Raw genomic sequence first — 13,128 nt, 5'->3', positions numbered from 1 at the left:
TTTGAATGCACTTGGATGAACTGAAAATAAATGTCACTGATTTATGCACTATTTAATGTCTATTACAGAATAATCACAAATAAGGGGGTGAATTCAAAATACTGCATCTCACTCATACGCGCATAAAATGTAAGAAAATGTATTGACGCACAATAATTGGCAGAATTTTAATTTTCTGGCATTGATTACCTTTTGCAGAAACAGAAAATGTTCTGCTAAAAACTAATTTTGCCCTAAGAGTTTAAATTAGAATGAGGAATTGGCAGAAAATTGTGTTTTGTCTGAGATTAACTGATTTTAGTTTGAGTTGAAGAAAAAAAAGAGTTTCTGAAACAGTTTGGACTTTTCTCATTCCACTACATGCACTGTAACCCTGGGAAGTTTTCCACAATGTGAAAGTCAAAATGATGCTCCATTTCACTTTTGGATGATCTCAAAATGGACAGGAAATAAACTAAATAAAGACAATTTTACTCAAAGGAAAGGATTGCAAATTTCAAATCTGCTCTGGGTCATTAGCTCAGGTAGATAAACAGAAGGACTAAAAATTTAAATTATATATAATTCCTTAGAGAAGCAGCATGGCTTAGTGGAAAGAGCCTGGGCTTGGGAGTCAGAGGTTGTGGGTTCTAATCCCGGCTCTGACGCTTGTCTGCTGTGTGACCTTGGGTAACTCACTTCACTTCTCTGTGCCTCAGTTACCTCATCTGTAAAAATGGGGATTATAAAATGTGAGCCCCACGTGGGACAATCTGATTACCCTGTATCTACCTCAGCACTTAGAACAGTGCTCAGCACATAGTAAGCGCTTAACAAATACCAACATTATTATTATTATTATTCCCAAAGCGCTTTTGCATTACTTAGGTTAGATTTGTCCTTACAACATCTATATGAGGTAGGGAAAGTCAGATATTTTCGATTATATTAATATCACATTTTATCAACTATTATCTATAATACATTTTATATAATTATACATATATTATATATGTGCATATATATATGGAGAGAGAGAGACACACACACACATATGTGAGTAGTTGTTCTTGATGCTCAAAGCAAATGCCACTGATAGTGAAATTCACATATGGGTGCATGAATTGCTGAAAAGGTTAATGTGGAACCCACAGTCCTGACAACAGTAAAATGTATCTTATAATATCATCATCAACAACATTTATGTAGCCCCTAAGACATGCAGAGCCTCGGGGAAATAAAGTACATCATGATTTGTAATAGAGGTGAATCTCCCCAGGGAGAAAAATCTTGATAAATATTGGTGAGAACATGGCCAGAAAAATTCCTATGTTGGTCTATTGCACAGAGCTTCTTAGGGATGGATTTCCATAGAAGTTACAGTTCATGTGATGTCAATGAAGGACAGGAAAAGGCTAGGCAGAAACAGAGCTTGGCAGCTGGTCCTATTTCCTCCTGATAAAAATGTAAGATAAATATGCCCGAATAACCTCTGGGGTTGTCTAATTCTGGCAAAAGCCAACAAATATCCCGAAGAAGTGTTTCTAAAAGGACTCAATCAGTTGCTCTGGGCTATTTGCCTCAGTGGTCAGGTGAATTTTACAGGTTTCCACACGTCACAATCCAGCAATCGAGGGATTCATTGATTGTTCAGGGAGTGGACTGGGCCTTACCTCCATTGGGTATGGTGCGCTAAAGTCAACCTCTGCTAAGTTCCAATCCGTACTTTCGGTGCTCTTTGTTTTCCAGATTTCTTCATATAGGCCAGTCACATCTCTGGTGTAAAGGGTGAAAACGTTGTCATTCTCCTGCTGTAGTTGGTAATAAAAAGAAAGGCAGCCGGACATGGGAGCTGTTGTTCTTGGGGAAACTAGCTGAGCCACCTCTTGAAAGTGCTTGACATAAACAGAGTCTACATACATGAAATGACCTAGAAAAAAAACAAAACAATTTTTGGTATCAAAAAAGAAAATTCAACCGAAGCATAATGTAGTTTTCCCAGTGTGAGTCAGTAGAATTACTGGGATTGAGATCAGAACTGCCAACACATGTATCATTTTTAACCCACCAGAATAGGTCACTCTCTCTTACCCCTTCCTATGGTCTCATCATTTGTCTGCTTCCCATGCTATCCTCATCCTACTGACTTTGTCAGGATGTATCAATTTTTCCAATGAGAAGCAGCTGATTTGTAACCCACGAAGTGGAAAAAGAATAGTCCACCATTTGCCAGACACCCAGCAAATCAAGGGGCTTAAGCAAAAGTTCAGTGTCCACATCAGTCCCATGTCTCAGGGCCAAAGAGTCCCTGGTCTCTACTCCAGAAGCTAGGATCATTCTAGTAAAGTCCCAGAGATTAGAGACCTGGGGATTCAGTCGGTTTTGAAAGCGTTTCCAATCCCAGGGCCACCTCATTCAGAGTACAAAACAGCTCGATGCAAAACCAGCCCTCCCCAAACAGACCAGACCTACCCAAGACCACCTCAGAGTGGCCTGGATCTCCTGGGATTAACATGGTTTGGACTCGTAAATCTGACTCTAGTGGTGACAGTGGGGCATTTTCTTCCTCAACATGTAACTAGTTCAGGCACATACATGGGTCTGTTACTTCACTAACCTCTCTCCCTCCAATCCCCTTCTCAATCTGCAGATTATAATTCAAGGCCATCTCAATATTCCTTCTGGATGACAGAATATCACCTCTGGTCATGCACATAGAAAGCATTCAGCAAATACCACTGACTGATTAGTTGATTGCCAGCCACCATGCTCTTCTCATCCTTCCAACTTTCAATTCAATTCAAACGCACACTGGTCAAAGCAGTTTGAATGACTCATTTTCCGTCAGTAAATGAAAAGCGAATCTGAGATTTGTGGTCTTTTTGTGATGGTACATCCCGGGGCAGTGGAATACAAATCGAGAAGCTATTTGCCAGGTGTATGTGTCTGGGCAATCTCGGTCAGCTGGATAACATTCCCTAAATACTGAATAATCCTGACAGACGACTGAGGTTGGTAGTATGGTAAGCAACTGGCCAGCTGGTTTAGAAAGTGAACCACACAGGGCTGTGCTCTCCCTTAAGAGTTAAAGTCTGTACAGCTAGGTTGGGTAGGGCTCTCTGCATTAGCTGGAATTTTTATTTGAACTGGAAAGGCCTGGCAGTTAGCCAATTCTCCTTGAATTATGAAAAGAGGTTTCTGTACCATTATTTTTCTTGTAACGGTCTGGCTAGCCACTGCTCTCCACCAACTGCCACTACCCTTGCCTGTTGTTTGGTTGTACACTGAGAAAGACTCTTTCTAAGTGTTTAGCTAAGTTTCTGCACAATTTGTGACATTTCTACTTCAGCTGCTTGCAGCAGTATCGCAAGCAGCTGGTGAACTTTCTCTACAGGGAAAGGAAAACCCTTCTGAGTTCCAGGACTCTATGCCAGTTGTGACCGTTAACGGCCGCTGTAAGAAGCAAGGTTCCAGGAATGGCAACTGAAGAAAGTTATGATAACTGTGGTATTTGCTAAGCACTTACTATGGGCCAAACACGGCACTAAATGCTGGGGTGGATACAAGTTAATCAAGTCAGGCACAGTTCCTGTCCCACACTGGGTTCACGGTCTAGGAGGGAGGGAGAACAGGTACTTAATCCCCATTTTACATTTTTACAGATGAGGGAGCTTAGGTACACAAAAGTTAAATGACTCACCCAAGGTCACACAGCAGACAAATGGTAGAGCCGGGATTAGAAAACAGGTCCTCTGACTCTCAGGCCCAGGCTCTTTCCACTAGACCATGTGGCCTAGTGGGAAGCAGCAGGGCGTAGTGGATGGAGCAGGGGCCTGGGAGTCAGAAGGTTATGGGTTCTAATCCCAGCTGTACCACTTGTCTGCTGTGTGACCTTGGACATGTCACTTCACTTCCCTGGGCCTCAGTTTCCTCATCTGTAAAATGGAGTTTGTCCCTAACTGAGACAGGAACTGTGCCAAACCTGTATCCACCCCAGCATTTAGTACAGTGCCTGGCACATAGTAAATGCTTACCAAATGCCACATTTATTATTATTATTATAATTATGCTGCTTCTCAAGTTATCAAGCTTGGTTGCCAAGAGAAGAGGTAGTTGCTTTTGAATCCAATACTTTCTGTAGTCCTAAGGAGTTGAATAGTTTGGATGGGAAGTGTATCAAATTAATAGGTCTAATAGATGTATCAAAAAAAAGGTGACTCAAGAATTAGCTGGATTAGACCGGCACTTTGTACTCAACCCACCCTGTTGCGAAAGAAGAGAATGCACAGCGGCATGAGTTAAGGAAAGAGTGACAGCCATTGGTTACTTGCCCAGTCATTGGCTATTGGTCAGAGGTCTGAGTTTATTTTAGATTTTGAAACTGATCCTTCTCCATCTTCTTCCTTTGGAAGTTGTATTGCTTGTATTTTGTTTTTTGTTGTAGTTTTTTTCCATCAAGGCCTCCTTCTATATTTAAGAGAATGCAATAAAGTCCTATGAAGGATTCTCAAGGTTTCGGTGGGTCTTTAATCTCTTTTTTTCCTGCTCAGTTTTCTTCTGAAAGCACAGGGGCCACCAGGGACTAGGGGTTCCACTATGATATTTAAATTGTAAGAATATTGTGTCCAGCAAACACCTTACCTATAGTTGTTGGCACAGCCACCTGAGCTGAATAACTTTTGTTTTACCATCAAACTTGATAGATCATTTCGCAAAATCAATAAACCTGAGGTTAGGTCAAAAGTTGGAATGGAGACAATTTTTGAATGAAGCCCAAGTCAAATTTGAGTCTTTACCCCAATCCTACTTGAGCCATCTAGGTAACAGCTCTTCAACTTTTTATTTTATTAGAAGTAAATAATCCTCAGATTATTCATTTGAAATTTTCACCCCTATCTCCTATAGAAATTTCTGTAGGCTGTTGCTGCCACTTAAAGCTATTCTACTGAAAAAAAGGGCAATATTTTAATGGATGAACCGCTACATTTGTAAAGCTACCAAGCTGCTTGGGTCTATGGTGTAGAATGCTGGAATGCAGTGCTTTTTTAAGGTATTCATTAAGTATTTACTATGTGCCAGGAACTATACTAAGCACTGGGATAGCTACAAGATAATCAGGTTGGACACAGTCCATGTCCCACGTAGAGCTCACAGTCTTAATCCCTATTTTACAGATGAGGTAACTGAGGCATAGAGAAGTGAAGTGACTTGTCCAAGGTCACACAGCAGATAAGTGGTGGAGCTGGAATTAGAACCTAGGTCTTCTGACATGCAGGTCTGTGCTTTTTCCACTAGGCCATGCTGCTACTCGTTCATGCCTTTACTTTCTGGGAGAGACTACCATGAAGGTTGGAGAGAGAAAGAGAGAGATAGAGCGCCTCTCAGTATTTTTTGAAACCTCCTCCAGAAGTTTAAAAGAAAGAGGAATGTCCGCCTTTTCCCTCTCAGTCTTCCTTCTTTTTTTATGGTATTTGTTAAGTACTTACTATGTGCCAGGCACTGTCTTATGCACTGTGATAGATACATGATAATCAGGTTGGACACAGTCCATGGCCCACATGGGGCTCACAGTCTTAATCCCCATGAGGCCCAGAGAAGTAAAGTGACTTGCCCAAGCCCACACAGCAGACAAGCAGAGGATCCGGTGTTAGAACCCAGGTCCTTCTGACTCCCAGGCCCATACTCTATCCCCTAGGCAACACTGCTTTTCTCTTCTTTTAAGGTCACATCTCCTCCAAAGAGGCCTTCCTCAATTAAGTCCTCTTTCCCCTGGCTCACTCTCCTTTCTGTGTCATCTGTGCACTTGGATCTGTGACCTTTCAGCATTTGATAATCACTCCAGCCCCAACTCCACAACATTATGTACATATCTTTGAATTATATATTATAAATTACTTATTTTTATTAATGTCTGTCTCCCCCTCTAGACTGTAAGCTCACTGTGGGCAGGGAATATGTCTACAAATTCAGTTGTATTGTTCTCTCCCAAGCGCTTAGTATAGTAAGTACACCATAAGCACTCGAATAACCCTGATTGATTGACTGACTGATTCTTTTGCTTTGCAGCAGCCCACACCAAAGAGAGTGAGGATATGGCATGTGTAATGGGATGTGCATGACACTTTCACTTACGGGAAATACTAAGGATATTTTTGATGCCGTGCTTGGAAGAGCAGAAAATATCAGTGTCTAGAATATGCCACATCAACTGAGCTACCGAATATCAGAAGACGGACAAGGAAGGAATGACGGTATGATTCCTTAGACCACTTTTCAGGGAATGGGGCACAACCTGGTTTGCAATCAATTGTCTCTCCATTAACTTGTAAATTCCTTGAGGGCAGAGATTATGATTTATTTCCTTTGAATATTCCTCAAGGCCTGCAAACACTAGCTACTCAACAGATGAGCACCAACTCAATGAAAAGTAAAGTGGCTTAGTGGAAAGAGCACGGGCCTAGGAATCATGGGACCTGGATTCTAATCCCAGTTCTGCCATTCATTGCCCGTATGGCCTTGGGCAAGTCACTTGATCTCTCTATGTCTCAGTTTCCTAATCTGCAAAATAAGGATTCAGTACTGTTTACTCTCCCAGTTAGACTGTGTTTCCTCACATGGGCCAGAGACTATGTCTGATCTTATTATCTTGTATCTACCCCAGTGCTTAGTACAGTTTATGGCATGGAATAAGTACTTAACAAATACCACAATTGCTATTAATGGGTACTGTGTCCAGACCTCTGGTCCAAAGTACCATTATTCAAAGGACTTCTCTGTTGGTTTCTTCCACCATTTCTCCAACAGTTCTAACTGCAAGTTTTAAACTTGTAAGGCTAATAGTTATGAGATCACTAGATTGGGAATTAGGTGATCTAGAAATAGATGAGAAGCAGTGTGGCTCAGTGGAAAGAGCCGGGGCTTGGGAGTCAGAGGTCATGGGTTCTAATGCCAACTCTGCCACTTGTCAGCTGTGTGACTTTGGGAAAGTCACTTAACTTCTCTGGGCCTCAGTTACCTCATCTGTAAAGTGGAGATTGAGACTGTGAGCCCCACGTGAGACAGGGATTGTGTCCAACCCGATATGCTTGTATCCACCCCAGGGCTTAGTACAGTGCCTGGCACATAGTTAAGCGCTTAACAAATACCATTATTATTATTATCTCAGCTCTGCTGCTGACTTATCAGCTGATTTTGGCAAGTTCCCAAACCACCCAACCTGCACTTCTTCCTGTGTAAAAAATATCCAATATCCAACTGTAGGAATGTGAAAAGAATTAGCGGATGGATTCAGCACTGTTATTCTTACTCCTTCTACTGGGTCAGTCAATCAATGGTATTTACTGAGCACTTACTGTGCGCAGAGCACTGTACCACATGCTTGAGAGAGTGCAATACAACAGAGTTGATAGACACAGTCCCTGCCCACAAGGAGCTTACAGTCTAGATGGGAAGACAGATGTTGAAATAAATTACATCTTTTAAGATGCTCTACCCTCTCCACCAGAATGAATATGTCATATTAAATGGTATTTGTAATGTTTCCAGTTACAGCTCCTGAGTGGGCAGTGCACTTTCTTTGCAAGCTACAGAGTATGTATAGCTACAAAAATCCCAAGTCTTTAGGTAAAATGTGCCATTTCAAAAATTACCAAATCCTATAAGGTTTCATTATAATTGGAGGGAAGGAGTGAAAGCATTATAAAAAGCTTCCAATTTCAGTTCCTTCTATGTAAAGTACTGTATCTCTCTCAGGAAACAGTTTCCTTAGTTTTATTTTAGTTTTTTTTTCAAAATGATGATTCAAATTAGGACTTGATGTAAAACTAGACAATTCAAACTTTAGCCTCTTCAGTGTGATTTGTGATTACTCTTTAGGGCTCCCGAAACTCTAGGCATAATTCCTCTGAATCCTAGATAGAATTGTTGAAGAGAAAAACAGGTACATGTCGGAAACAGAGAGAAGGCCAAATAAAATGAAATGAAAAAGGGTAAAACTACTCAGCGAGGCAGGGGCGGGGGGCGGGAATCTCCTATGCAGCCAATGAGAATCTGAGCTCTCATTCACGCCAATGACCTTCACTTTACGCATAGAAAGGAGAAGCAGAGAGTTGGAAAAATGGGCTAAAATTGGCAAATAATCTGTGATAGCAAAAAAAAGAATATAGTCACATGCTTAACTATAATAATTATGAATAATTATGGTACTTGTTAAGCTCTTAGTATGTCTGGGCACTATACTAAACGCTGCGGTAGATACAAGATCATCAGGTTGGATACGGTCCCTGTTCACATGGGGCTCACAGTCCAAGTAGGAGAGAGAAGGATTTAAACCCCATTTTACAAATGAGTAAACTGAAGCACAGAGAAGTTATGTGATTTGCCCAGGGTCACACAGCAGACGAATGGTGGAGCTGTAATTAGAACCCAGGTCCTCTGACTCCCAGGCCCATGCTCTTTACACTAGGCCAGCCTGCTTCTCAAACTTCAAGTTACCGAATTTAAAAACAGTAACATCTGTAAAAGTGTATTGTTTTCATAATACATCAAAATGCCATATATTGGCTTCAGGACCTTTTAAGGACACTAATCAGGTGCTGATGGGGCTCAAGAAAACAAGCTGTTGGCATAAGTTGAAAGTAACAGGGCAAAGAACAGTAGGTGGGGTTTTAGTTCACATCTTTGATCACCCCCTGAAGCAGAGTTAAAACCCTTATACTATGAAGAAGCCACTTCACTCTCAACCACTCATAAGCCAATTGGGGGAGCCCAGATTTTATTCCATGTACTTATGCCAAACCCCTGCCCCAGCCCCTTCTCCCTGCTCCTCCTCCCTCCATTCTGCAGAAGAGCAGAATGATAATTCTTTGAAACTGTGGGAGAGATTTGGGGCTTCCCTGGTCATTTAGGGGTTTAGGATCAGATCAGAAATTCTCTTCTGAGGAGTGGAAAAGGGGCACTATTTATTGCCCCTGCACTTCAGAGCAATCCCAGGCACTGTCTGCTGCAGTGGAATAGGTACTTGCTGACCTCCCTGCCTCCAGCCTCTTCCCACTCGAGTCCATTCTTTGCTCTGCTGCCTGGATCGATTTTTGAGAAATCAATCAATGGTATTTATTGAGCACTTACTGTGTGCAGAGTACTGTACTAAGCACTTAGGAGAGTACAACCCAACAGAGTTGGATCGGCAATGTAGCAGTTTGGATGGAGAGGAAAGGATGGATTTTAGCGATGTTGTGAAGGTAGAACGGACAGGATTTAGTAACAAATTGAATGAGAGAGATGAGTTGAGGACAATGACAAGGTTATGATCTTGTGAGACAGAAGGATAGGTCTATACTTCTCCTCACTTCTCAAAAACCTCCCGTGGTTACTGATCCTCTCCACATCAAATGGAAACTCCCTATCATAGTCTTTAAGGAGCTCAATCAGTTCTCCCCCTCCTATCTAATCTCATTCCTCTCCTGCTGCAACCCAGTCGGTACACTTTGCTCCTCTTACGCCACCCTATGCAGTGTATACCTAAATCTCATCTCTCTTCCTGTCGACCTCTTGCTCTGATGGTCCCTCCTGCCTTGAACTTTCTCCCTCTTTATATCTACCAGACTCCCCCTACCCCCACCCCATTCTCCCCATTTTCAAAGCCTTACTAAGTTTGTATCTCCTCCAAGAGGCCTCCCCGACTAATCCCTCATTCCCCCACCCTACTCTTCCTCCCTTCTGCTTCACCTATGCACTTGGATCTGCATCCCCTAAGCGTTTTGCTCTTCACCCCAACCCCACCCCACCCCACTCAGGTACATATCCTTATAGGATGCTGCTTCTCCTATCGATAATTGATTTTAACATCTGTCTCCTCAGTTGAGGGCAGCAATTCTGTCTATCAATTCTACTGTATTGTACTCTCCCAACCCCTTAGTATAGTGCTCAGTGCGCAGTAAGTACTCAATAAATAATACTAATTGATGGACTAATCAGAGGGAGCCCTCTTTGCCACTTCTTTCATAAACCACCTGTCAGGCACTGCAGACCTCTACACAGGCCTTGGGCCACTGCACGATGTGTACTGAAGTAAGAACATATCTACTCTATTCCACGCTAATTTCAATTTGTGCCAACAGCTTATTTTCTTGTGCTTTAATGTGGAGGGACGGAGGGGGCCTCACAAACCTAAGTCTCTGAAGGAACCATCTTTGGCCCAACAAACAGGGAGATTTGAGAATGAAAGGCAAAATTGGTGGCTGAACCTTTTCGCTTTTCTTCTCTTGAGTCACAGCACATCTGACATTCTTGGCTGATTCGCGACTCTTTGTCCTAAAGCGTTCCTAATATCTGCAGTGTGACTTGTTTTCTACTGCTCTAGTCAGTGAGTCCTGGCTAAATTGAGCTCCCTAGGCTGACAGAGTGGACCGCCAAAGATATGTCTCCATCAGTTCACATATGCAAAGAGATCAATCCAATCAACTCCTGCATTTGTCCCTGACTTACCAAATTCACTCTTGAGGGTGTGATCTTCAGGAAGCACAGAATGCAAGTTCCGAATATTTCCTCCACCAACAAACCAGTTCACGTTGGGATTCCAGCGGTTCATGAAGCCACAGAGATGGTTTTCTTCAAAATCACACTCTGAAAAAGAAAAAAGTGCAATGGAGATTGAACCACATCTCAAGGCACATGTATTCAATAAAGCCCAAATGAAAGATTAGTGGCAAAAAGAAATTTATTCCTTCAGCAACAGTCTCACTCACCAACCCATGTGCTGTCTCTACGTTATTTTTCCTTAGGTCCTCTTAATTTTATTTGGTTTTCATTTTTTCTTCTTTCACTCATTCTCCTCCTCTAAACTATAAGCTCCGTGTGGGCAGGGAATATGTCTACCAATTAGATTGTATTCTTCCAAATGCTTAGTATAGTGCTCTGCATTCAATAAGTGCTATCTAAATATGATTATTTACTGAACATCTTCTGTTTGTAGAGCACTGTACTAGGGTCTTGGGAGAGTATAATCAAAGTGAAAGATACAGTCTTACCCATCAATATATTTATCCTCTAATGAAGAAGACATACCAGTTGTATGCAATTATGTGCAGTTTCCTTTCCTTCTTATTTCTTGCATCTATGTATAAGTTTGTGTGCAAAAGGAAGTGTGTATATGTATGGAGAGAGGAAGGGGGAGAGGGAAAGAGAGAAAGAGAGAATGAATTAGAATGAATGCTTTGGCAACGGGGGCAGAGAGTTTTGTTTTTCTTTTCCCACAGGGAAGATGATCCTGAGGCTAGATGGCTTGGCTCCTGGATCTAAGCCCCATGATTGAGCCCTCACCCCTATCCCAGCCAGAACAGGTTCTGGCAGATCCTGGGAAGTTGCCAGTGGTGAAGTCAGCCTGCTGTGGCAAGGGTAAGATCACTGCTTGGAGGAGAGCTATCCCAGGAGGCTATGTTACCCAGGCCTCACAGCAACACAGTTTCAGTGGGTAGGACATGTGAGGAATAAGGACAAAGGATACTCAAACAGCTGCTGTGCGATGAACTGAAAGGGGGCACACGCAATTCTGGAGAGCAGAATTATTTGAAGACATGGTGAAGTACAGTCTTAAACAGGAAAGTGAGAGAAAAATGCAGAGGCTGGGAGACATGGAAGACAGAGACAGAGAGGCACAGATGACAGATAGAGAGAAACAGAGAGAGTCAGATAGAGAGATGACAGGGCAGAAACATTCTCCATCCTGCCACATACACATACATAGATACCTAGCAGCATGGCAACTTCAGCTGCCCTGTTTGGTGAAGTACACTGAGCATGTTTTCTTTACTAAGTAGATAAGTCCTATTCCCCCCCTCTTCTGCCCTCCATCTCCCCTTTCCCTCCTATTTTCCATCCCCAGAACTTTACAGTGGGCCCCATGTGACTGGCAGGTCATGAGTTAGACAAAGCTATTATAAATAATCGAAATGAGAATGTTGTAGAGTTAAATCTTCTTTATATAAAATTTTTGTAAGAATGATCCCCAAGGACATGAGAACCTACTGAAAAAATAATGGTTAAAGTGAATATAAAGACCTAAGTATGAAGACTGTAGTTAATCACACTCCATCTACATCACTGTGCTTTTTTCCCCTCCCACTTTAAATTATTACCACAGCCAGATTCTAGTACATTGGCAAGGGGTATCAGCTTCATCCCCTTTGTTAAACTCCAGGAGAAAGAAAGGAACATACGAGTATAAAAATAAGGATGAAGTCACAAAGAGGAGATAAAGCATGATGACATTTTTCTTTTGCAATATGAAACCATATGCTAAATATATATAAACAGAGAGAGAGAGAGAGAGAGAAAGTGAGAGCAAAAACAGATATCATTACATAATGAAAAGGCAATACCTAGTTTTTGCAGCCATCCAGAGAGTACAGGAAAATTTTAGCAAACTGCCCTTTAGTGAATAAACACTCAAATTTAACTTACTGAATGCTAGGGAAACAGGCAAAACTAAGTAAACTCCTGAACTTTATACAGAGCAATTTCCTCTCTAGGATTCCAGGTGCTTAATACACCTGAGCAGCATTTTTAAGGTTGGAATAGTAAAGTACATTAGCAAAAGATTATTTTCTGTTGCACTGAAAATGAGAAGCTTCTTACCAATGCAGTAGCCAGTTGTCATCTTAATTTCAAAGACTGCAATTCCAGCTGTGGTCCCCAGCCCCAGTACACCTTCTACTAAAATCTGTATAGCACATGAAAAAGAAAGACAATAAGAATATCGTCCTCTTACTTGCAGTTTATCAGCTACTCTGCTTGAGTAATCAAATCCTGTGACCCTGACATGGCTTTCAGTGACCTAATACAAACTAAGATTCCAGTCTCACCCTCTTTATAAATATTTTAAAATACATACATACATGCCCACATTAGTTGTCCTTTACCATTTGAAGTCATTGCTGCTGATTAGAAAGTAAACATCACATTCAGATTAAGACAGGTGAGGTAAAGTGAACTGAATCAGTGAAAAGGCCAAATTGTAGACATTTTTTTAAATGCCATTTTATTACTTTCAAACACAGACCAAGTTATCAAGGGTGTACTGCAAGGAGTGGCTTAGTGGAAAGACCAGAGGCTTGGGAGTCAGGGGTCATGGGTTCTAATCCAACATCTGCC

The 13,128-nt window shown here is 41.7% G+C and overlaps 1 protein-coding gene and 1 non-coding gene across 3 annotated transcripts in view; both read right to left on the bottom strand.

Annotated features, from left to right (window-relative positions):
* Positions 1–13,128, bottom strand: part of MAMDC2 (MAM domain containing 2) — a 140,126-nt gene that overhangs the window by 67,484 nt on the left and 59,514 nt on the right. For both annotated transcript variants that reach the window (XM_029056086.2, XM_029056085.2), the window contains exons 4-6: positions 12,613–12,697; positions 10,465–10,602; positions 1,653–1,909 (exon numbers count right to left, since the gene is read on the bottom strand). In XM_029056086.2, coding sequence (XP_028911919.1) covers positions 1,653–1,909; positions 10,465–10,602; positions 12,613–12,697 — 480 coding nt within the window. The remainder of the gene's footprint in view (positions 1–1,652; positions 1,910–10,464; positions 10,603–12,612; positions 12,698–13,128) is intronic.
* On the bottom strand, positions 4,209–4,314 carry MIR1416 (microRNA mir-1416). The gene has a single exon (NR_034910.1). It is a non-coding gene; the product is annotated as a microRNA mir-1416 (primary transcript).

The sequence above is a fragment of the Ornithorhynchus anatinus genome, chromosome X5 (genome assembly GCF_004115215.2).
Source record: "Ornithorhynchus anatinus isolate Pmale09 chromosome X5, mOrnAna1.pri.v4, whole genome shotgun sequence".
NCBI classification, from domain to species: domain Eukaryota; kingdom Metazoa; phylum Chordata; class Mammalia; order Monotremata; family Ornithorhynchidae; genus Ornithorhynchus; species Ornithorhynchus anatinus.
This window is presented reverse-complemented; position numbering and strand designations above follow the sequence as displayed.